This window comes from Meleagris gallopavo, chromosome 23 (assembly GCF_905368555.1).
Source record: "Meleagris gallopavo chromosome 23, MGAL_WU_HG_1.1, whole genome shotgun sequence".
NCBI classification, from domain to species: Eukaryota; Metazoa; Chordata; class Aves; order Galliformes; family Phasianidae; genus Meleagris; species Meleagris gallopavo.
In genome coordinates this window covers 5,139,818-5,165,522 of record NC_139426.1, presented here as the reverse complement: position 1 = coordinate 5,165,522, position 25,705 = coordinate 5,139,818, and the positions used below count along the sequence as shown (strand labels likewise).

Below are 25,705 nucleotides of genomic sequence, written 5' to 3'. Positions count from 1 at the left end.
GTGAACTACATACATTTTTCAGAACTGTAAGTATTGTTTTCTTCATGAATTTCTGTTGAGTCTTTCTCCCAAGAGATACACGCTCAAGGAAGGCAACACCAGAAGCTATTCTAGATTGGTTGGTTTTTTTTTTTGAGATGGGTTAGAACAAGAATACCTGAAAGCCAACACTTGAAAAGAGGAAACAAAGAATTGCTGATGTGAATGCAGTTGCTCTCAGTGTGCTGGGTAGTTGATCTTCCAGCTTTGCCCTATATTTCCTAAGCCATCCCTTGTGTGTTTCTGGGCAAGTTATTCCTGTTAGTGAAGCTTTGCATCGTTTTCTCCTTTATGCATCAAGGCAGACATGGGTGTTCTGCTTGGAACTTTCATGTGCAAGTTTAGGTAATGATTGACAAAGGTAAAATGGAAGGCTGCATGAGCAGCTCTGCTCCCTCCCATCAGTGCTCTGGATTTGGAGCTGCCCTTTCTTCTGTAACTTCAGCATGTCCTCACACAAAACTGGGGCAGCATTTCTCTCACTGTCAGCACAGCAGCACAAACCTGGGCTGCTCGTGGGGAAATTGCAGTGTAAATTGCAGTGTATCTCAATTTTCACTTAAAGAATTGGAGGATTTAAAAACAAAACAAAAAACCATAGAAAATAATAAAAACCAACTTTGAGCTGTAATTAAATGTTTCTAGAAGTCAACTACTTCTAATTTCCTACCTCTCTATTAATAGACATGCTTTTAATAGCTAAACATGTTTTTCTTGCAGTTGGTCACAGATAGCCAGTGCTTTTCAGGGGCAGAGAGTTCTCTCAAGTCAAACCTTAAAATGAAAAGGATTGTTATTAAAACAGAAATGTTTTTCAAGTCATCCTTTTCCTTAACGCTGTCAGTTTCAATAAAGATGAGCTGTGTGCCACAGATGTGAGGTTGATCCAGTCCAGCCCATGTGATTCTATTCACCTTTACTGAAGTTTTTTGCTGAGGCTTATAATGAAGAAATTGCTTTGCTGGCTCAAACAGAGTGTCTGTCCTGAAATGTTTGTGACACCTTTTCTCATCATTCAGGGTCCAAAAAGGATGGAGCAGACAGAGATCACATTTGAGACACAGCATGCAGCAGGAATATGAAAACAAGCCACAGAACAAGTTTTTTTTAGTCTAGAAAAGATTAGATCTGTGTGTGTATGCATATATATATATATTTGTAGCTCTCTGTGTTCTTTAAAAAGAAAACCTAAATACCTCCTTCACAAGTTTTTCAGTTGAGGAAGACTTTCCAGACAGGTTACAAAGGAGTTGCTGTGTTTATGCACTTTGTGTTTTTTTGTTTTAATCTGAGAACAGTCTGGCATCAGGAACAGAATTAAAAATAGGTACAAATACTTTGTGTAGTCAAAATAATTGTGATGCTTCACCATAAGGAACTGGAATTTTCATTGTGGTAACAGCTAGATGCTAAAATGGAGGCAGGGCTTCTATCAACAACCATGTGATGAAAAACTTCTTTGAGCACAGTCTAAGCATAAGGCAGGTAGATTTATCTGATGTATTTGGTCTGAAATTTGGAGGAATGTTATTTGGAAATGGCTCGAGTGGATGTTGTCTCAACATAATGTGGCATGTAACAGTTCTATTACTTACTTAATTACTTGCTCAGTGTAGTTTCTCATGGCATAACTAATCAGATGAAATACAGCAAGTGAAAGTCGATCTGTATTTCTGTCTGTGGATGAGTTTTAGATCACCACATTAATGAGCATTTTCAAAGACTTAACACTAAGCATGAATGCACATGAAAGCCATATCCTGAAAGATCAACTTATGTAAATATTATATTATGGATAGATGCTTTCCAGGGTATAAAACCACAGTGATTCCTCTTCTTTCATCTTTTAGGACTAGTGGAATAGTGCTGCCAGGCATGCTGTATTTGGATAAGATAAATAAAATACTTTAAGCTCTATATTTCCCAAGTAACCAATGGGGGAATTTTGAGTGTGGTTGTAAGGGAAACCAAAGAAAATAAATGCAATGGCAAATGGCCTATGAGAAATAGGGAAATCACTTCAGATAGATTTACTCACTGTTTGAAGTCACATCCATTAACTTCAGCAGTCGGATACTTGTCTTATGAGTAAAAGTAGGAGTTAAAACTCTCAGGAACAGCTTGCATAGGTTGATCAGCTGTTATGCTGTTCTGTTTTCCTTTGCTAATGGTTGTGGCCCTTCTGGTTTTTGACTTGCAGAACACAACCGAGCCTCCTGCTGTAGTGGAGACCTTAGCTGATGTACCTGAGCACGTGCTTCGGGGGCTTCCTGAGGATGTCAGGCTCTTCCCATCTGCTGTTGACAAGACAAGGCTTGGTGAGTGCCACAACTGTAAGAAGAGAACGAAGGCTTTTAAAATGGCTCACGTAAATTGCTTGCTGCAGATGCTGTGAACATTTGGTGCCTTTGTATGCTGGGCAGTGAATGAAGAAGAAATAATGTCTGGTGCATTTTTCTGAAACCATTTATATTGGAAGGAGCGGTCTCCTACTAACAGATCAAGATTATGTTCCTAAAAGATCAAAGTCAGGGCCAATGATGGACCAGAATGCAGAGAGGTTAGGTCATGGGGATGCTGGTATGTTCCTTTACTGGCTGCCTTAATTCATATCACTTTTACTTCTATCAGTTTTGTATTTTTGCTGCTATCTTGTTGTTGTTTAACTTCAGAATGCTGTGTCTCACTATCCAGTCAATACAAAAAGTCTCTTAGATGATTCAGTGCAGACTTAAAGCTGCTATGTGGAACAAAGTATTGTTTGTGTAATAATGCAAAATGCTGATTTTTTTCTTTAACCTGAGAGAACTTTGGAAATCAGAGTTGCAGATTGGATATTTGATGTTAAAACTTGGTAGATTAAGGAATATCCTGGTTTACTGTTAGTAACAGGTTATAAACTCCTTGGAGCAAGGTTAATATTTTCTAGTATGAACCTGATCTGGCATGGTCTGAATGAGTGTTTTGTTGGAACTGAATGAGGTAGGAGGGAAAATGTTAGAAAACTTGTATTCCTAATGGTATTTTGAATTTATCTTGAAATACAGGAGAAATCAAGGTCATTTTTTGTCGTCAGAGCTACAGTAGTCCTGGAGCAAAGGATGAAACCAGATAAATGCTTAAGCTTTATGTGACTGGGGGAAGTTCTGGGGACGTGTCTGTTTGAATTACTAATAGTGAACTTCAATTTCCTGGTTGTGGTCTTAATGGTGCAGAGCACACCACAGCCTGAGACAGACACATGCAGTGATCGTAAGAAATATGAAATGTGAATAGAAGATCTTTCTTGAGCTGAGTTAGATTTGTTATAATTACTGATATGTATCTTTTCAGGTGTTTGGGCAACAAAGTCAATTTTAAAAGGGAAGAAATTCGGGCCTTTTGTTGGCGATAAGAAAAAAAGATCTCAAGTTAAGAGCAATGTATACATGTGGGAGGTAAGAAAAACTTGTTAATGAAAAAGGTGCCTGTCACTGGGTCAATATTTTGTATTTACCTTTCTAGAGATTTTAGACATAAAATAGTTGCTACTTCCTTATCTGTGGTTACCATTGCAAATCTATTTACAGATACTGATTCTGAATTACAAAGCTTTACACTATTGAAACTGAGATTGCTGTGTGAATTTTCTCCCATACTGTCTGTGGATCCCTCGTTTCTTTAGGAGCCTACAACAAATAAAGCTTTGCTTTGTTGGCTTGAACACTCAGTAATATCCATTCTTCAGCTGTGTACTGTTCACTACTTATTGAAATGAGGGAAACTGGAAGGAAAGTCTTAAGGAAATCTCAGTGTTCCTTCTCATCCAGCTCTTTGAAAAACAGCTTTGTTTTGGGGATTGGTTTTGCTTTTGCAGCTTTCATAAAAGTTCTCAGCTGTTTCAGTATTTCTTGTGCTGCTTGCATTTGGATTTGCCTTAAAGCAATTACTGCCTGGACAGCTGAATGGTTTTTTCAAACTCCTCTGACAGTCATAAGACCTCAGATATTATGTAGATTTCAGAGTATAGGTGTCTTAACAGAGTTAAACTCTATCTACAGTGTCTTTTAAATAAGGCAATTCCTAAGTACTCCCAGAGATGACATCACTATTTCTGAAGGTTTTCACACAAGAAGTGGCTTTAGCAGAGTGTGTGGTCAAGGAGGAGGGATGGAGGAACTCTGACATGGCAATTTCTGTTCAGAACGTGCTAAAGTACAGATCTTTAGGTTAAAGAGATTGATAGTAGTCATCCTTCTGGCCTCTGGACTGCAAAAAGGGAACTACATACAGCACTGGATAACTACGCAAAGCTTAGTGATAAGCCATCTCAGAGGAACTGAGCTAGAATAATTTCCCATAAATGCAAATCCACGTTTAGGAAAGTAATAAAGTAAAGTAGAATGTTTGCTGTATCAAACTAGTGCTTTATTTTAGCAATTCTACTGCATGAGGTATCTCAACTTTTGATCTGCTACACGAGCACATAGTGAGATTGGATCGGTCCAGTAAATTATTGACCTTGTGATTGTTTTTCTTGATTTTCAATGTCCTCACTGGATGTATCTTAATGTCTTTGGAAAAATGTGTTGAGAAATGAGAGCAGCAAACAAACTGACACAGTTTCACAGTTTGCAATGCAGGCAACAACAGGGTCTCCTAGATTTCAGAGTAGTTGTGTGCTGCTTTAATACTGACTTGGGAATTAAAAAAAAAAAAAAGGCAGCTAAAATGAGACTGCAACAGTTGTTCCCATATGTTGATATCTGAAACCACCCCAGCATCGTAACTGTTAGAAAATATGATTGTAAAAGGATGGTGTGTGAGAGCAGTGCAGTGTATGGACTTTCAACCAAGAGAAAAGCTTTTCCATAGGAATTCAATTAATTTTAGTGAAGTTAATCTGAAGAAGATCTCAATTTTTTTTAATGACTTCATTCTCCCACATGATTTAGAATAAGTGGGTGAGTTTTGTGTCGATATCTGTGGTTGCTGTATCTCAGGAGAACAGTTGACTTGAAGACATTCTCATCTTTTGCCAGAGAAAAGCCACTGGTAGGGAAACAATGGCAAGTGACTGAAAACTGAGGGAACTGCCACCTTTTGAAGGGTTCAGAACAACAGTCCCTTTGTAATTTACCATGGTTTTTAGGAGTCATTTGAAGTTGCAGTGTTATACAGAGGTGCTGAAGCGATTTCCTTTCTCACAGTGCACAAGATTTTGCAGCAAAGATCAGTAGATGAAGTGGCTTGACCAAAAAGCAATCCTATATTATGCTTTGTCATGCCTGCCATATCTACTAACTCTTCCAAAGCATTGCTTGGCTGTTTCCTTCCTTTTTAACCACCTCGTTCTGTGAAACTGTTTGCTTTCTCCTGCTGCAAGGGCTGGATGTGCTGATGAATTCTTTCAAAAGTCAGCTGATGAAACCCACGCTGGAGTAGTTTAAGTAAGGAAGGAGTTTTCTCTTTGCTTGGAAAGAGATGAGTTCTTCTTAGTGGAAGCTGATGTCTGCAGGCTTAACCATAAGCAAAAAAAACAAATAGTACAGCATTATCAAATTATACATATTTTTTACTTTTTTGTTGTTTCTGAAAATCTGAGGGCTGCCCAATACTTGTAACCATACTCAATGTCTCAGTATGCCAATGTTCTGAGACAAAATATTTTTAAATAATGGAAAAATTATGGCTTTCATTGCTGAACAGTGGAGCATTCTTCAATTTGGAAAAAAATAAGTGTATAACATCCATTGGCAGCTTTTCTTATAAGACTAACTTGGACTATAAGAAGAAACATGGGAAATATTTAACATGTCTTGAAAGATAAGCAGAGCTGACTGTTAGCAGAAAATGCTGAAGACCTACCAGTATCTTTGCTTTAATGCAAGCTGTCTTGAACATGAGTAGACATTAAAAACACTTAACCAAGAATGGAAACAAAACATTTGCACAGCACCTTGGAACATTCAGAAGTTCATAGATCTGTTCACAAAGCTTCTGAAGCATTGATATTTTCTACAGTCCTCTGAAGCAAGATTAAATATGCAGTGTATTCTCCCTTACCTTTCCAAATACAGCAAATGCTTCTAACTTCTTTGTCATTACTTTTTCCTGATTCCTCAGATAGCCGAAATAAAACTCAACTGTATTTATATAATAACACAAAGCCTTACTATAGATATAAGCTCCAGAGAATCGCATCACAGAATCACAGAACGGCCAGGATTGGAAAGGACCTCAAGGATCATGAATCTCCAACCCCCTGCCACATGCAGGGCCACCAACCTCCACATCTCATAGCAGCCCAGGCTGCCCAGGGCCCCATCCAACCTGGCCTTGAACACCTCCAGGGATGGACGGGGCATCCACAGCCTCTCTGGGCAGCTGTTCAGCACCATCAGGCATGGCAAACTGAAAACAAAGCATAGAATGTGTTAACTAGTTTAGCTTTTGAGCCCAAAGCCTTCACACAGAGGAGGGTTTGTTGACCAAAAGTTGTTCGGTTTTTTTCAGTTATACCAATTTGTCTGAAAATAATGCAAACAGCAGCAACACTGTCCTGTAAAACATGCTCTGCTCGTGTTTTTTGCTTCATTTCTGTCCTTTGTTGATGATTGCTGCTTTGTATAGCTTTGGAATGTATTTTCTTTTGGTGCACATACACTTCAACATAAACAGATATCAGTTTGCTTGGGATAAATGCCGATTTTTCTCTTGTAGGTGTATTACCCAAACCTGGGGTGGATGTGTGTTGATGCAACTGATCCAAAGAAAGGGAACTGGCTGCGGTATATAAACTGGGCACGTTCAGGAAAGGAGCAAAACCTGTTTCCTCTGGAGATCAACAGGACCATATACTACAAAAGTTTAAAGGTATCAGTGTCTGAGAAAAATCAATTACTGCTTTGCTTAATGCATTATATTTCATTTCCCTCTACTCAAAGCTTTATCAAAGTTGATACAAATAGGGTGCAAAATCTAGCAGACTACATAGAACATGTTTTTTCTATTCCTGTAGATACTGAGATGCTTTGTATTGAGCAGAAATCAGTTGTATTTCTGCTCTTTGCATCTTGTAGCAACCTTATAACCATCTTCTAACAAACAGATTTTCTTAATTCTATACCTCTCCAGTTTCACTGCAGGAGAGGGAGTGGGGAAGGGTACATTGCATTACTGGTGCATTGCATCTCCAGAGTGATGAAAATATTTGTTTAGCCGTAGATTATGATAATGATAGAATATGGTAGCTCTAAATTATTATTCAAATCTCTTACCAAGAATCTGCTAACAGTATGTGTAGGTCAACTTTGTTCCTTCTTAGAATGCTTTTGTGTATTTACAGCCTTGCTGTTAAGCTATGGATGTTTCTTAAATTTCCATGTGAGACCAATAACATTTAACTGTTCTACATTTAAGAAGAAAAGAGCTGATGCTATACACTTTGAAGTTTATAGGGTAACATAAAAGTATGTAGAACAGTTATATTTTAGGTCAAACTTGATTGGGAAAAGCCTCTAAATATTTTCTAAACTTTCTGATAGCTTTGACGTAGCATTTGAGTGCAGATTCCATATTATCAGCTAGTCTGTACTGCTCTTTCACTGGAGGTGTGCTCTCAGGGCCCATCTGTAGCCAGCTTACTTTGCTCTAGACATTTTATCTTGGATTGCCTGATCTTTGCCCATACTCACACTAACTCGTTTATCTAAGTGAGCTTTTGGAGTCACTCCAAGACTTTAAATTTCTCTCTTGTTGAATCTTTCCAGAAAAGCTATGATAAAGACAGATGTTCATATTTCAGATCTGTTTTCTCAAAGACAATACTGCACTTTGGAAAATAATTGTACTGCTATACAAAGGCTGAGCAATGCTGACAGAATAACGAATATCTGGCTCCAATATCTGAAATAACCTTTGTTGCTTTGCCTGTCTTCTTCAGCTTGCAACCTGATGAATTTTATCCCAATAAATCTTGCCAGCAAGATCGTGCTGCCAAGCAGCTTTTTCTGAAGACTGCTGGAGCATCCAATAAGGCTTCTTTTTTGTTTGTTTGTTTGTTTGTTTTTTGTTTCAAAATCCATCAGGGATTTCTTGCAGTGTGATGGAACATCTGGGATGCAGTGGGCTTCTTCAAAGAGCAGTCTTGAGTTTGGCAGTGTTTATCTGCTCCTTCAGCAACCACTTTGTGCTCTGCCTTTCCGTGTGCGCTGTGGGGTTGGTTTAGCTTCAGGCTGGTGTTAGCAGTACCAATCCTGGAATCATGGCCTAGCATCTGGGAGCTGATGTAGGCTGGTTGGAGGGAGCCTTACGCCAGAAACAGTGTTACCTCCAGGCTGCCTATGTGTGAAGACTTGTTGCTGTAGCTGTCACCAGTGCAGAAGCACCTGTGTGTAGCTTTTGGTCTGGGTGCTGCTACAGAACCACTGAGTTGTTTCTGCCTTGTGTGTGTAGCTCCAGGAACACAGTTTAGACATACCTGAGCTAGCTCTGCAAGGCTGAGATCACTCATATTAGCACTCCCAGCTTCGTACTGCTCAGAAGTGACCAAGCTCTTCCTAGGAGTGTTGCACCATGCTGCATGGGCTGGCAGCTCACCCTGCTGTCCCTTGGTAGCCACTGACACAACAGGGCAGCTCAGTGTGAGGTCATGGTTGGACTTGATGACCTTTGAAGTCTTTTTCAACCTAAATGATTCTGTGTTTCTAAGTGGTATGTAAGGAAAATTCTGACCTTGTGAATTTGTTGTGGTTTTTGAAGTGGAATTTTGTCATGGAATTGGACAGTTTTCACCACCATTAAACATTCAGCATTCAGTTGGAGTGGATCATGTTGGATCATGTCAAGATCAGCAAGTTTTTGATTACATGAATGGGCTATTCTTTAAAAGTAATTAATGCTAGTAATAATGGTAATGATAATTACCTCCATATTCTATCTGATGTCTTAGCTGTTCCAAGAATATAAAATGCCAAAGGACGGCATTTTCTAGCGCTTCCTAAAGTTACTTTTTACTATGTGAAGTGACAAATTTAGAGTAAGCAAATCTCTTAACAGTAGAGTGAAGAAACTGAAAGCTGAGCTGTGAGAAACTGACAGCTTAGGTAGGGGGATAATGTAGAAGTGACTTTAAATTTGTGATCTCATGGGCAAGTTGCAGCATGAAGGCATTTATTGTCTGTTGTATCAGCTCTCACTATCCTATAACTTGTTAATTTTCCCTGCAGTTTCTAACTCGAAAAGAATTGTGTTGTTTTCTGCTTCCTTTTCACAAAGTGTTGTTTATACATCTCCCATTTATTTAAAGACTTGGTTTCTGTCTCGTTTTCTGTGTGGGAGATGAATTTGTTCTTACAGTGTCCATATCATAGATTCACATCACGCTTTATTGACCAGTGAGACAGAAGAAAACATGTACTTAATAACAGCTCACATGTTCAGGTTTTGATAAAGTGTTCCTAGATGGCCCCTTCCTGATCTTCTTTGTAATTCATAAATTCAGGAGAATTCCATTTAGTGATAAATAAACAACACATTTTTTATTTACCTTCAACAGAAAATTAGTGGCTTGTATATCATTTTGTTCTGCTTTACCTGGTAGCATTTTAAATGCTGTAAATTTTTTCCCCAGGTGTTTGTTTGGGGGGTTCTGATTTTAAGTTTAATCTGCAAGCTTTAATTTCCCTGTTCTCTGCTGTACATGAAAAGTAAAGTAAAATTTCATGTTGGGGACTCCTAATGAGGTCTCAGATAATATTCTGAACTAAGCACAAGCAACTATTTTTGTCTTTTGTCTTCTCTTCCTGTTTACTGAAGAATTGAGGATATTTGTAGGTTGTTTTGCATATGTTTTCCCCAGCATACATGTATGAGAGTTGTCATATGTCACTGAAACAGCTTAAACTGGTTATAGAGTTTCAGAAGTTCTTCCTGTCTCTGCTAATTAAATGAGCTAGATGAATGGTGTTATTCTGCACACAGTAAACTGCAGTGAAAACTCAGTTTCAAAAAGTCTCCTAAATAAGTTAAGCTATGATCACGTCCTTGATTGAGGTGAAATTAATTTGTTTATGGAAAGACGTTTCGTCAGACAGGTTTACAATAACTCGGGGAACACAATGTAAAATAGTAACATGCAGAGTGAAAAGAGACCCGAACACCAATACCACAAAGTGTCTGCTGTGGTTACAGCTGGGGAGGTAAGGCCGCGTCCAAATGCAAGAGAGCAGAGAAGCAGTAAAATACAAAGTCTGTAGTGAAAAGTGCATGCTCTAGTAAGATCAGATAGGTAAATGCCTATCTCAGCCTTCTATCATTGCTGTCCCAACCTGACGTTACAACATGATCTAGAGGTGACAGCCCGGAGGAAGCTGCTTGGCAGAGGTGTTGCTGGAGGCTGCAGAAGTGGCATTTGGTCACTGTGGTCCTTTTCTCCCTCCTGTTGCTGCTGATGGAGCTCTTTTGATGGTCTAATTATGAAGTGGCTGCTGCATCTCATTTTAGAAGCACAAGGTTAGAGGGCTTAATTTAGATTCTAGCATTGTTACTCCAAAGCTAAATTCATCAAGTTGAATGTCAGTTCCAGCCAAGGAACTAACAAATTACATGTTTGTTATCATCATGTGTTTGAATTGCCTAGTTTTACCAGCTCTTTTCTCTGAGTTTGTATATAGCTGAAAAGTCATTTGCGTCAGGTAACTCTTCTTTATGCCAGCTGCAAGATGGAACCATGCAAGTACAAAAGCAGCATGGCCAGCAGATTGAGGGGGTGATTCTACCCCTCTACTCTGTGCTGGTGAGATCTCACCTGGAGCACAAATGTAGGGTCCTCAGTACGGCAGAGATGGAGAGGAGGGCCACAGAAATGCTCCCAGGGATGGAACGTGAGGACAGGCTGAGAGCTGGGGCTGTGCAGCACGGAGGAGAGAAGGCTGCAGGGAGAGCTGAGAGCGGCCTGTGTGTCTAAAGGGGCTGCAAGAAAAAGGGCTGAAGAAAAGACTCTTCAGCAGGGCGTGTGGTGATGGGATGGGGAAATGGATTCCTGCTAGAAGAGGGGAGACTCAGGTTGGATATAAGGAAGAAGGGAGGTGAGGCACTGCACAGACTGCCCAGAGAGGTGGTGCAGGCACCCGAGGTCAGGGAATGGGGCTGTGAGCACTGATGGAGCTGTGGGTGTCCCTGCTCAGTGCAGGGGTTGGACCTGATGGCCTTGGAGGTCCCTTCCAACTCCAGCCATTCTGTGGTTCTATGAAACACATTTACCACCATCACATCAGCCCTGCAGAGCTGTTAAGGAAGGCAGACTTTGCTTATCTTGCTTATATAACAACTTAAATGCTTAACTTAATAAGTTACGATATAACTTCAACGCTTGCATCTCTTGTTGCAGTGTCAGGACATAAAGATAGCTATCAAATATTCTATGATTCTATCAAATATTCTATGATTCTATTGCCTCTGTCAAGTGCTGTGAGGCCTTCTGGAAAAAAAAAAAAAAGTGCTTCAGAAGGAACAGATTCTGCTATTGTTCCTCATACAAAAGTCCCTTTTGGCTTCAGACTTGCAATAATGGTCTCAGGCCTCCCTTGGCTGTAGCGCGGTGCCCGGACTGAAGTCCTTGTGGCAGCTGCTGGGCCGCCGGGCCCGCTTCTAGAGGGGGGCGGGGCTGGGGGGGGCTCTGCGCCGCGCGCCCTCCGGCCGCCAGGGGGCGCGATCGACGTCTCCCTCGGCGCGCGGGGGCCCGCCACCAACAAGCCGCCCGCTGATTGGTTCCGCTCCTCTCTCTTCTCTCCCCGCAGCCAATCGCGCCCGGCGAGGAGCTGTTGGTGTGGTACAATGGGGAGGACGACCCGGAGATAGCCGCCGCTATTGAGGAAGAGCGAGCCAGCGCCCGGAGCCGGCGGCACTCCCCGAAAGCCAAGAAAGGTAAGGCCCGCCCGCCGCACCGCCGGCCTCTGACCGGGCCCGGGGGCGGCTCCGAGCTTCCGCCGGGTGGGCGGCGGCCTCCGTGACCTTCCTCACCGATCGGGGAACTCGCCGTCCGGCCGAGCGCCGGCAGGCCCCGCCGCGGCCCTCGGCGGCTGCGGGCACCGGCGGGCGGAGCTGGGCGCGGATATCCGCCCTCACGGCGCTGCGATGCGTCGTGCGGCTCCGCGCGTGGCCTTATGTAACCGCGTCTGATCCTGCGTGCGATCCCCGGATCCAGCGCGGGGAGCTCTGAAGGTGACGGACGGAGCGAAGGAGGCACCGAGGTGGCGTTTAAAGCGGCGGCGTTGTGATCCCGTCACTGATACTCGGGAAGGCGGCTGTGCAGTGCTGCTTATAAGCACTGCGCTTACAGCCTCTGAGCCTCCTGGCTTGGAGTTTGCTGTCTGCCGTGGGACGCGTTTAGTAAACACGTAGCACATGCATAAAGGCACTTCGGTGAATTATTGTGTTTTTTTTTTTTTTTTTTGTAACTGGGTATGGTGTTCACTGATGGGATTTGCGTGCCTGTGATTTACCTGAAAGGCCAGAAAAACAACTTGAAAGTATTTGATTAAATCATAAATTAGAAAAGTCAGACAGAGTCATTTCTAAGGTAATTTTTCACGGCATGGAAGATTGATTTGCATGCCTGAAACTGCAGATTTAAAAAAAAAAAAAAAAAAAAAGCAAATCATTAAACAACTGTGGCAGTTTTGGGTGGGTCGTCCTTTGCTGTAGCTTTGCTTTGTAGCTCTGAGGCTTCAACTGCTAAGGGTCTTAAAAATGTCAAACCGCCCTCATTTGGAACAGTAAATCTCTGCCCCCATTCTATAAACTCTTCCTAAATACGTTAATAAAAAAAAAAATCCTGAACATAGTTGAGAACAGAACATGAATTATAAGGCCCCAGTAACTTATCTGTGGGATTATACTCCTGTATCGTTAAGCAGGAAGGCCAGCTCCTCAGTGTGATTGTTTTGGGTTATTAAAGCTTCATTATCTGTCAGTAAATTTACAGTGATTTATTCTTTTCTAGCGTGTGCGTGTTTTGAAATTCTATAGTTCTATTATTAGGAAGTTCCATCCGTTTATTTTTACCCCTTCTACATTTACTCTCAGTTATTTTAGTGTTTGTAGTAGATCTGATATTTGCAATTCACACCTGATTGCTTCTAAGTAACATAATATTTTGTGCTGCATTGACAGCACTCCCTGCAGTTAAGATTCCAAAATGGTTCCCATTGCTGACACTCCTCTTGCTGGTTCAGAGGCTGAGATTTTATGGGAGGATAAAGGAAATAAGCACTGAATTCAGCAGCTCTAAGCAGTTTTTTTTTGTTTGTTTATTTTTATTTTATTTTTTTACGTAATTCTGACTATACAATAAAAATGGGAGGAGGGGAATGTTGCAACCTCTTGCATATGAAAAAATTGGAAGGCAGTAGAAAGTAAGAATGCAAGTGAGATTCCAGTGTAAGAAACTCCTTAGAAAGAAGCTCAGTGGGAGGGTTGCAAAATTGAAATTTGTTGCCTACTGACACAGATCAGTTAATTCCTTCTTTATAAACTTCATCGTGTTCTGTTATAGATTGAAAGCGTAAAACAACAGAGGAGAAAACAGAACTATGTAAGAACTGCCAAGTTCAGACAGCTCTGAGTTGCTGTGTCCTGCAGAAACACATTTTCAAGAATAGAAGCAGACACTTTAATACTTTATAAATGCCCAGACAAGGCTGTGTTTGAGAAGGGCATTATAAGAGCTGTATGTCTTGAAAACTGACTTAATATCTGATCTGTGTTCAGTAAATACATTATATGTATTAATGAGATCATTTTGAGATTTAAGTTCAGCTTACGCCTTGTCCTTGGGCTCTGAGATGCTCACACTTGGTCTTATGGCTGCAATTTGCTTCAGGAACTCTGATTTTATCAGAAAAAGTGATCACAGCAGTCACAAAATTGTCCAGTTAATCGATGCTTAGACTGCTGTAAAGCTTATTCTATACTGCAGTGGGATTCCTTTTGGTTTCTGAACAAATCCTGCCATGCTATCGGTGCAAAGCCTTACCTTCAGAGCTGGGCCTCCTAAACTTGTGAAGAGCCAGCAGCTGACCCAGCGTGCCATCGACACAGACAGCAGATGGAAATACCACGTCCTGCTTTCCATAGTCTGACCTCTGGTGCTGGTGATTACTGACCCTGGGTTCATAATCTCCTTTAGAGCATATTTAGGATGGCACCTGGTGTTCTCCCCATACACAGCATCTTGGCTGTGCCTCAGTCGTGCATCTCAGAGCTGGTTGTCTGGCGTAGTTCCCTTCCTGTGCTCTGCCTGCACGACGCTGTGCGTCAGGAGTTTCTGGAGTTGGCTGAAAGTTCACATAGTTGCAGTAAATCTCTTGTATTTTTCTATTAACATGCTTAGGAGTTCCAGATTCAGTGATGCTTCTAACTTTACTTTTCTGCGTTGAAACATTGTATGTAAAATGTTGTTAGGGTGATTTGGAAAGGAAACCAGTAGGATTAAAAAAAAAACACAAAACAAAATGGAAACAACTCTGGGAGCGTCTCAGACTTCTACTACAGCAAAGCCCTGCTGTCTCTGACTGATCACTCTGTGGTTGAGAGCCAGCAGCTACCAGTGCATCAGAAGATTGTCAAGGTCAACAGCTAGTAGGAAAGTGATGCAGTGCATTTTTTTCTGCTTTTTCTGAAATTTTGTTCACTTGTTAAGCTTTCCAGCTGTTATTGCCTACTTATTGCCCAAGCTGAAGCTGATGTTTTCTGACCTGCCTATCGAGCTTGTAGGAAAGTTTGTTCAAATTAAATGCATTCGTTAAAGAAGACTTTTTCATTAATGCACTTTCTAAGGAAAAAAAACAAACAGCCTAGCTTTCACTTGACAGTTAAACTCATAAATCTATTAGAGGAGTAGTTGGGCTTATTTTCCTTGCCAAGGCCTGTTTCTTTTAAATGTGACAGTGTAGTGTAAGTAGTAATATGAAAGATTAGTGCTGCTTTCAACAGGCTCCCAGAGCACTGTTTTCTGTTCTCAGACTATTGCAGCTGGCTTTTCTCTCTCATTTGTGTGCTTCTCTTGCAAGGACCCATTTACTCAATGTTACTTAGAGACCCTGGCTTCATTCTGAATCTTCCTTCTTAAAGTAACTTTATGCAAACCAAGTAAAGGTATTATAGAGAGAAGATGGTCATGTGTAAAAATGCAACCACTGGTTTTATCAGGCTGTGATCTGAGGTGCTGAGCAAAGTAAGCACACAGCACTGAAATAATCCTGTCGTGGGCTGTGTGCAGTCTGGTCTCAAGGGAAGAAAGATACACTGAATGGGATACAGTTGTGCACTGCCACATGCTTGTGAGTAATACTTGAGACAAAAATGTTTTTTCTTAATAAAGGAGATGAGGGCAGTGCTTTACTTCTGTGCTTATTTCTGTCCCTGTGGTAGCAGCTCCATGCTGAGCTGTTTGGCTGTATTTGTCTTTAGCTGTGTTCCTCTTTGCACTTTATCTAGGCAACGAACCCCAGTGGCATCATTTGTACCATTGTGTGGAATGAATGCTGTGTGTGCCTCTCACATCTTCTCTCTGTGAAGTCGGGCTTTCAATAGAGAGGAAGAAAGTTGGTAACTTTGTGTGGCTAAAAACATCCTGCGTGAGCAGGCTTGGGTGGGAGTCTGTTCTGGAACCAAGTGACCTCACAGGGAGCCCAGCTGTGAGCTCCTAAAATACAGCCTTCGTTGCAGAAAGACAAAATTCCTGTATCAGGACCCCCATAGACCCTGGTGAATATTCACTGTAGTGCAGTTTTAAAGTCTCATATGGTTGCTCATAAATCCATTAAAACTTTGCTACCATAACTGCCTCTGCTGCTGATATAGTGGTGGTTTTTTTTTCCCCGTAGTTCTTATCAGACTTCACGGGATGTTCAGTGAACAATTCTGTCCTAGAGATTGCATGAGATTAAGGTGGATGAATTATAAATCAATTACGATCAGTTACAAATGATCATTATGCCATGTTTTTGATGTGAGGTTGAACTCTGAGTGCAACATCAGGCTTCGGCTTCTGAGACCATAAATCAGTGCTGTCGTAAAAGTGACAGTGGATTTACTTTCATGTGAGCGTAACTACTGCTGAAACTGCATCAAATTGCTGCTGTGTGAAAGTGAGATGTAAAGGTGGAACAAGCAGGTGAGGTTCTGTGCATGCTCAAAGTTCTTACAGTCTTTCCTCTTCAGACTTACATAGGCATTTGCACTTAGCTCCATGCATCCTGTTCACAAAATGTAGATTGCCATTGGATGTCATCACAACTGGCAATCATGGCCCAATGATGCTGTGTCTTTTTTTTTTAAGTTGCTCATTAGCTGGACTTGTTACGTGGAATAAAATAGTTGAAATAGTTGAGTATTGGAATGCAGGCCATATGAAAGCCTGGGAAGTTCATGGAATCATCGTAGAATGGCCTGGGTTGCAAAGGACCACAATGCTCATCCAGTTCCAACCCCCTGCTGTGTGCAGGTCACCAACCAGCAGCCCAGGCTGCCCAGAGCCACATCCAGCCTGGCCTTGAATGCCTGCAGGGATGGGGCATCCACAGCCTCCTTGGGCAACCTGTTCCAGTGCCTCACCACCCTCTGAGTGAAAAACTTCCTCCTAATATCCAACCTAAACCTCCCCTGTCTCAGTTTAAAACCATTCCCTCTTGTCCTATCACTGTCCACCCTCATAAACAGCTTCCTCTTCCAGTTTATAAGCTCCCTTCAAGTATTGGAAGGCCACAATGAGGTCTACTTGTGCATTTGTAGCAAGGATAGCCCTCAAGGAAATGACACTGTTATCTATTTAGCCCTACTTCCAACAGATGTAATGGAAAGCTTTGCAACTCAAGGCTTCAAAGTTTCTTAGCCAGAGACTGGGAAGAGATAAGGGAGAAAGGAGAAGGTCAGAAGGAAGAGCTGCAGCAAACCTCCAGAACGAAGTTCAGATTGAATTTTGAAAAAGCATAACCATTTACAAGATTAATGATTGCAACTTCAGTTAAAAAGCTGCATTTGGTGTGTTAAGGGACCTGCATCTCTCACGGCAGCTTCTGTCTGGTGAATATCTGATATCTTTGAGGCCTTCTAACCAGCAGAGATGTTTTTATACCTCGTAAGGAGAGCTTTTTGAATAGAGCCTTGGTTACTTTCCCTTCTTTCCATCTGCAGCAATGCTTCAACCCCTATGATAGCTGCAGCTCTGAGTCCTTCCGAGCAGCAGGGTGAGATGGTTATGATTCATTCCAGCTTTGCTCCAGCCAGAGCTGCATCACCATCTTGCTGCCGTTAGCACCACAGACACCCAGCTCTGTCTGCTCCAACACAGGACTGGTGTGCTGCTAAGAAAGCAAACCCTCGTGTGATAAGAAGCAATGGAAGGTCCTGGAGACGGTCAGGAATGCTGTGTAAGGACTGTGTTGATTTTATCAGATCCTCATTAAGGCAAGCAGTGCAGTCCTGCACTACTGCATCCTGCAGGCATGTCGCTTTCTGTGTGTCTTGTCCTTAGATAACAACATGCTTTGTGATAGTAACAAATCAATATGTTTTTAGCTACCAGCAAAGGCCAGAGTGTCTATATTTGCCTAACGTAATAAAAACTTTGTATGATTCAGAGATTCAAATCCAAATCCATACAGCTCTGTATTTTCCTTTTTGTTTCTTCCTCGTTTGACTTCCATATTGCTACTTAGCAAATTTGCTAGTGCTGCCTTCAGTGAAATAACCTGCAGTGGGAAGGAAAACAGGGCAGCAGGCAGCTTCCCAGTATTATCAGTTTTTTTCTATTGATCAGGGTTAACTTTGAAACAGGGGGGTGGGGGATGGGAACAGACACTGTTTTCCGCAGTCAAACAAGTGGTTTTCTTTTTCATCACTTAAACAACTTACATGAGGCTTTAGGATTGTCCCCTTGCTTGTGACACATGAGAGCAAGCTTTGTGTTTTCTCTTATGCTCTGTGAGTTACTGCCTTGCCTGCACTCAGTTTGGGTTTGCCCTCTCCCTTAAAAACCCATTGACTTTTATTCGCATGAATAATCCTTTCTTGACTTCCTTTGCTTTGTATCCTATGAAGTCAAGGCTTTACCCCAGACACTTACTCTTTCCCTTCTTTTGTCCTCATACAATGGGAGGCTTTGGGTTTCATTGTAGATACAAGCTAATCAACGATTGACTTCATTGTATTTTTATTTACCTTTAACTAATTGTCAGTTTTCAGCCACTCCTTATTTTAGTGGAGGCTCTGAGTTCTCCTTGAGATGGAAACCTTTCCTACCCTCTAATCATCATCATTACAGCTTTACTCTGGATGTTAGTGCTGCTGCTGCTTCTGTTTCTACAATGCTATTAATACTGATTCAGCACCATTAATGACTGAACTTTGGTGCCAGTTTTATTACAGTGTACCATAACTTTGCCTTGACCATTTCTTTTACCTGAACTATTTATGGGAGGACACATCTTGCTCTGAGGGCACATCTGCAGATGTCTGGTGTTATTTATTATGAAATTACAAGCAGGAACGTGCTGCAGAATATCTTCAAGTATGTCGTACCAAGTTTTGATAACCTATTTATGGGAAGAGATGCACATTCAACAGTTATTGACAAACCAGAGGGTACTTAATTTTTTTAATCTGTCAAACCTTCAAATGGATTTTGTCATTCTTGCCAAGAGTGACAGGAAAGGCTTTGTTGTGAAGAGTTCTCACTGCCCACAGCTGCTGGGTCAGGTTCCTCACTGTAACATTATATCGGCCTGTAAGATTGCACTTGGGTTTAACAGTTATTGAAATAAGACTCAATGGCATTTCAGCCCTTGTAGCTAAGAAATTAAGTGTTGTTTGACCATCAGATATTCATTAGCAAATATTTACCTACCTTTTATGAACTCTTTCCCTGGATTAAGCAAGTGCAACGTTTATTTGTATCACCAGTGTGTGTTTGTTGCTTAGCATGAAGCCTTCAGAAGCATTTAGGAGCTTACCAGGGTTGCTGTTGAGGGTTAATTTTGTTGTCACACTTTCTGTCAGGTTTCTATAAGAGCTTTGATAGACTGTGATTAATGCTTTAGAGCTTCAAAGAGGCTGTGTTATTAATGTGAGGGTTGACATAAAGTTACTCTAGTGAGAGTATTATAATAGCTGAAAATCTATCTTCATGATTCTCATTGCTGCAGAATGCCATGGAGATGGGTGGTTGGCTGTACATCTGTAACTCGTGTTGAGAGCCAGATTCCTCATTTGCTTGAGTCTATTCAAGTATCAATCTGGTTTTGTTTGGCAGTCCATAAGGAAATTCTTTTCTTGAATGGGAAAGGCTCAGTGTTTCTGAAAGTGGCTTGATTACTGTAAATTATGGTAAGTTTTCTCATGCAGTGCTGCTGTTCAAATCCAAGTACAGTGCAAACTTCCTCAGTTCTGCAGGTAAAATGAACCATTTAGCTGGATGCTAAGCTCCAGCATCAAGCAACTCAACAGCAAGGACAACTGCTCTCTCTTCAGCAGCAAGTTTGTATCAGAATCTTAAAATCCACACCTTCGCCTCAGAGTCATGTTCTTCAAAGGAAATGTGCACAGTATGGGTGCCAAATGTTAAAGCTACCTTGGGCTTTATCCAGGCAGTTGGTCACACTGAGCTTCAGCCAGCTGAGTGAAAAGTTGACTTCCTGCAGTGTCTTTGAGTTGCACGTGGAGAGCAAAGAGCCCAGCATTTCATGTCTTACAGCCCCTTGGCAAGGATTGCAAAAGCAAAGTGGACTTTGAGCAGATGATTGGTTCAACCACGTCCCTGGCCTCCAGTCAGCCTCCAGTCTCTCCACTCATGTACCAGTGCTGTATTTTCTCAAGTTGTTCACCTGAATGTCAAAATGCCCAATTTACTTTTTGTTGAGGTTTTATTCTGCTGACATGCTGTACTATGAAAGACTTGTACATGTTTTGAAGTCCAGTTTCATTGAAACTGATTAGTCTCGAAGGTAGCAGTTGGTTGAGCAGAAGACAGATGCATTTGTCCTCTGACTCTGGGGTTGTTTTCATATTAATTGAGAAATGGAGGAAGTTGCCTGTGGTGACTTTACGGGCCTATGGAACTTTCTTGATTTCATAGATTAGACAGAATCCACTTCATTGTCATCTGCTTTGGGACGAGCTATAAACGTACGCATTTCTCTTGTCAGCTGTGCTAACTGGAGTTCCAGCTGCTGTGCTGTCACACTGCTCTGCAGCTGAGCAATGCAGTGCTTGGGCAACTGGGGCATTGCACTAGAGTTCCTTTGGCAAGATAACTCACTGTGTCTTCAGTTCCCAGAGAAGACTGGAAAGCATTCCTCTAGGAAAATGTCAGCAGGCTGCAGCTGAGATGAGTGAAGCACTTGGTGTCACAGCAAGAACAAATCCTTCACAAATACCAGATACAAGAGATTGAGAGACTGCACTGCATATTAAAATGATTATTTTACGTGATGTTTCTCCTTCATCTGCTTTTATATGTTAGGAAGGATCTGCTGTGATAATCTGCCATACGTCCTTGGATTGTCAGCCTGAAGCTGGAAGGAGACTTTCCAGATCTAACAGATGCAGTTTTCATGCCTGCAGATGTGCCTCAGCTGTAGCTGCTTATCAGCACTTAAAGATGTTCCTTCCTACATTGGGCACCTAGTTCATAAAATGCCAGCATATATTTAAGGGAGGCTAATGGAAACAAACTGCAACTGCTGTAATAGCTGGTAATTCTGTTTTTGTCACCTCTGCTTAAGTTGGCTTTTTTGTTGATTTCCTTCCTACAAGGAAGAGCACTTGACATGAATTGTTTTCATTTCTGTTACCTGGTAATGTTCTTACATAGTGCCTGAGCAAAAAGCTTATGGGAATTAACAGTGCTGTGCTTCCAGTAAAGAATAGCTTCTACAGCTGTTACAGCCCAAAGACATTGATTGCTTAAGGCGAGTTGCATTGCATGCCAGAACTGATGGCTTTGGAAAGCCCTGGTAAGACAGGGGGCAAGAAGGGAGCGTGTGCACCATGCTGAATAATTTCCCTTTTGAAATACAACATGGGTTGTAAATATGTTGGATTGCAGCTGTTAACAGTAAATATATAAAATCATCACTGACAATGGCTGCTTTGTTTTGCTCCCCATTAATTCCCCCAAAGTCAAGGTTACCTCTGCAGGCTGCATTGAAGGAGCAGAGAACAAGAAAGATAAAGGAAAGCAGACTGGAAATACTTGCTGAAGAAGGGGATGAATACATTATAAAGTGGAGCAGCCTGTGTGGCTGAGCAACCTTTACTGCTTTGGAGATGAGCATCTGAGAAATGACATACCACAGTTGTAATAAACAGAGGGATTCAGTTTGGTAAAAAAAGAAAAAAGCCAACTAACAAAATAAATAATAGCAAATGTAAATAAAAAATGGAGTGTGGCTCTTTAGCAATTTCAAGACCTTTAATTTTACACTTTGTTTCAAGGTCAGACATTTCACAGAGCACTGCAGTGAGTTTAGGAGCTCCGTATTCTTGACTCAGGTTAAAGCTCACATTCATTACGGTGGAAATCTACATTTTGAGCATTCTGCTGTGTTTAAATACAAAAATTTGATGCTGTTCCTGAGCTGTTGCTAAGGATTGGCTAAATATAGAGAGCACGGGTCCCTTCTGGAAGATCTGTGAAGCATTTTGTATGCCAGCTGTCACTTATTGCTTATTTTTGCCTTAATACTTACTTAAATGAAAGCTAATGGAATGTAACTACAGAAAATAAGATGAGTTTTCTTCTCTGTGTCAGTGGTAGCCATGTAAAGTAACTTGCCAGCAATGTTGTAGGGACTGGGGGGAGGTTGTGTTCCTGGACAGGGTGGGAGTTAGACGTGCACAACTTGGTGAGCGATGGAGAAATTCCATAGGACATCCAATGCTGCGTATTTGTGTGCTCTATCTGCTGTTTTAGCTTTAGAAGTGTTGGCATTGAGGCAGAAATAACATTTGAAAATGTGCATGTTTAATCATTTACACTTAATTGTTTCAGTACAGCTCTTGTGTGGGTTAAACTTGTGTAGAATTAAAGGCTGTGGATGTTTGTTTGTGCTGCTCTGTAGTTGTCAGATGACATTCTGTGCTATTTAAGTCATTGCGGATGAGTAAGTCTGTAAGCTTAAGACTTCCTATGATTTCTGCTCAGGTTAGTCAGTGAAGGTGTAGCATGTTAAGGATTCAAATGTGGTGCTGTGAATGTAGATGGCAGACAGCCAAGGTCAGGGAATGGGGCTCTGAGCACTGATGGAGCTGTGGGTGTCCCTGCTCAGTGCAGGGGTTGGACCCGATGGTCTTTGAAAGTCCCTTCCAACTGAAATGATTCTAGGATTAATTCAGTTCATACATGTGAGGAAGACCAGAGGCAATTCCTATTTCAATTGTTGTGGACTGCTATAATAGCATGTTTAAGATGTGCTTCCTCCTGGTAGGACTTTTCAAGCCTAAATGTATTAATCAATTTTGTGAATAGCTTCAGCTGTGCTGTTCTGGGTCTGCCCTACTGTGCTGACATATCTTACACTGATGCTTTTATAATTCATAGAACCATAGAATGCCCTGGGTTGAAAAGGCCCACAGTGCTCATCCAGTTCCAACCCCCTGCTGTGTGCAGGTCACCAACCAGCAGCCCAGGCTGCCCAGAGCCACATCCAGCCTGGCCTTGAATGCCTGCAGGGATGGGGCATCCACAGCCTCCTTGGGCAACCTGTTCCAGTGCCTCACCACCCTCTGGGTGAAAAAGAATTAAAGATGATCGTGGTGGGATCCAGTGATTTGATTTCCAGCACTATCAGAAAGGCTTTGCCAAACATTCTCAGAAATTGATGTTTTAAATAGCCCCAGCTCAGAATTTTCTTATACTTTCCATGGCAACAAGTTCATCTGTTATGCAAATGTCACGTTAACAGTCTCTGTAAATGCATTGCTGCATTTCTTTCCTGCAAAGTGGATGTTTAGTTCTTGGTAGAAGTACATTTTAACAAAGAAATACGGTTATGTGTGTGAGCACCTGCCTGGAGGTGAACTGAAATGTCTTCCTAAGGTGAGACTTGGGGGTAACATTTATAATCTCATTGGATTGTGATTAAAAAGCTTTTTTGTGCGTTTGTGAAGTGATGGTTTCTGTGTGGCAATCTGTTTCTATAACAGTACAGAATTGTTTTCCTAATGATAGAGATGGTTGTTTTTTCTTCTTTAATGAGGCAGTTTGGTCCTAGCAGTCACTGTGAAGTTTGTCTTCAGTGCTTATGCTGTCCTTCCTCCTTCTGCTTCTGCTGTGTAAGCTTGAATGTATATTTTAGGGAAGGGGAGGTGCAGGGTGTGGTGGGAGATCCTTTAGTCCCTGAATTTGCTTTTATTTTCAATGTTGAGGATGTATTTCTCTGTGCTGTCGATGGTCCTTAAACAAGGCAGTTGTCCTGGTCATTGAATTGCAAATTAGAACAGAAATGTGCTAAAACAATGGGGTAAAACATGCAGTTTGTCTCAGAGACTTTATGTTTTGAGAGGCAGCTGAGCTGTGGCCATTACTGGTAAGTTAGGCTTGGACAGATTGACAGCACAGGACTGGTGTAGCTCTGAGTTGTTCTCATGATCCTCGGGAGTTAAAATTCCAGTGCACTTAATGGCAATAGTTTCTATACACTAAAATTGACGTGGACTGTTATCAGATAACTTCATAATGCTGCAGCAAGAAAAGTACTCCATTAATTATTTGTAATAATAGATGGCAAACAGGGTCATCTCGACGTCAGGATGTTGTTGCCTTTTCTCCGCATGTTTTCATATGTACTCGCCAGCACTGTTGAAATAAGACTTTAATGACAGTATGTAGCCATTGAGATTTTAATTGACATCCGCTTTAATTAGATGTTTGTGTTCCAGAAATCGAGCTGTGCCGTTCATGTCTTGGATCTCACCCTTAGGGCTGCACAGAGATGTGCTGCTCTTGCATCCTCTCAGTGTCTTTTTAACATTCAGTTTGAGAAGGGTTTGGTATTGATAATGGAAGTCAGTGCTGGCAGATGTGGTTTGTGTCTTTGAATCAGAAGATGGGTGCCTTCCAACCTGGGTAATGGCAGGTGGTCAGACACAAGGTCTAAAAACAGAATCGAGACACTTAAGTGTTAACAGCAAAACACTCTTTTCATTCTTTTCCTGCTTAGGTCATTTTCTGTTTAATCAATTATGTATATTAAATAGGCATGGTCCTTAATTTTAAACACCGTGGCATGCATTGTTGGACGAGTTCTCAATAGTCTGTGTGACATCATTGAATGTGGTTTTCTTTGTGCTTCTTCAGTTTTAGAGCAGTTTTTGCTGTTATTTTCAATGACTTTTTGCATGTGTAGAAGGCATTCCTTTTTTCTAGCTCGTCTCTCAGAGCAACCAGTCAGTTTTTCACATGCACCTACAAACTTAAGTAATTGACATGAAAAACATGGCATATCCATTAGTATGCTGGATATGGGATTAGAGGAATTCTGATGCACAACAAACTATTTCTCAAATGAAAACTCAACCTGAGCAATGTGGAAACGGTTGCAGAGTTGTGGCTTTTGCTGAATTTTCTGTAAGGATTGTTTAGCTTGGAGATGCTCTTAATCTTTCTTTAATTCTCTTCAACACCAAAATATTGGTATTTAAAAAAGGAGAAAAAAATCTGAACCAGTCCAAAAGGGATTTGACCAACAAGTCTATGCTGTTAGCCTGCAGTTCACATCATGAAACCATGTGGTTCTCACTGGTGGTGTAACATGGCAGTCTGTTGCAAGGCATCAAAACAGTGCTTGAGAGATCAGATGGGAGATTCCCCTTCCTGCTTTATGGTGGGAGCTGTGAGTGTGTTTGGTGCAGCACTTAAAGCTCATTAAAGATAATAGCATCTTGTACAGTTTTGCAATACTTAATTATAGGATTTGACTCCAAGCAAGACTGTATTTAACTTCTTCCCTCCTGGCATCTGAGCACACTGAACATCTCACTAGGAATTACCCAGTTGTTGTGGAGTCCCGTTAGTATTTTGGATAACAGCAGTGATTGGAGTGCAGGCCTGCGGATTGGTTGGGGATGTCTTGGTCTGTCAATAGAATTAAGTACAGGCAAATAAAGGTAGTTATTGTTTGTCACCTGAACTCCTCTGAACTAAGCAGCACTGCAGGATTGATATTGACCAGTTGTCTGGCCGTTGACAGTAGTGTGAGATCTGTTGCAGTGCTTGTGCTGAATGCTGTGTGGATACTGCAAGTGGTAAAGGCAGGTCATGCTCTTGCTGACCTGCCTACAGCATGCATAAATAGCTTGTAAATATGGTTCCTTCTTCCCTTTCCTCTAAGTGGCAAGGCAGATGTTCCTGCGTTCCTCTCTCGACCTTTGTTGCTGTGGGCAGGTAGCTGTTTTTCTGTCTCTTTCTTTCATTCAGTTTCCTTTGCATCTTTCTTCTGCAATTCCTGAAATGCCCATGCACATATATTAAGTTCTGCCCTTCATTTATTCTTTTGTCATTGTTTCCATTTCACTTTCCCTGTGTTTCATTCCTGTATCTTTCTTGTTTAGACCAAGTGGAGGATCCAGCTGGCCGTAGCAGCCATGTAGGACCCTTCAGGAACCTGATGGTAAGTGCACGTGT

At 41.5% G+C, this 25,705-nt stretch overlaps 1 protein-coding gene across 4 annotated transcripts in view; it reads left to right on the top strand.

The window, feature by feature from the left end:
- Positions 1–25,705, top strand: part of PRDM2 (PR/SET domain 2) — a 62,753-nt gene that overhangs the window by 12,644 nt on the left and 24,404 nt on the right. For 2 of the 4 annotated variants that reach the window (XM_085242621.1, XM_085242622.1), the window contains exons 3-6: positions 2,240–2,357; positions 3,373–3,476; positions 6,742–6,894; positions 11,820–11,946. In XM_085242621.1, coding sequence (XP_085098747.1) covers positions 2,240–2,357; positions 3,373–3,476; positions 6,742–6,894; positions 11,820–11,946 — 502 coding nt within the window. Of the gene's footprint in view, positions 1–2,239; positions 2,358–3,372; positions 3,477–6,741; positions 6,895–11,819; positions 11,947–12,253; positions 12,273–25,649; positions 25,692–25,705 lie in introns of those variants that run through there. The other 2 variants (XM_085242625.1, XM_085242624.1) reach the window with 2 other exon arrangements.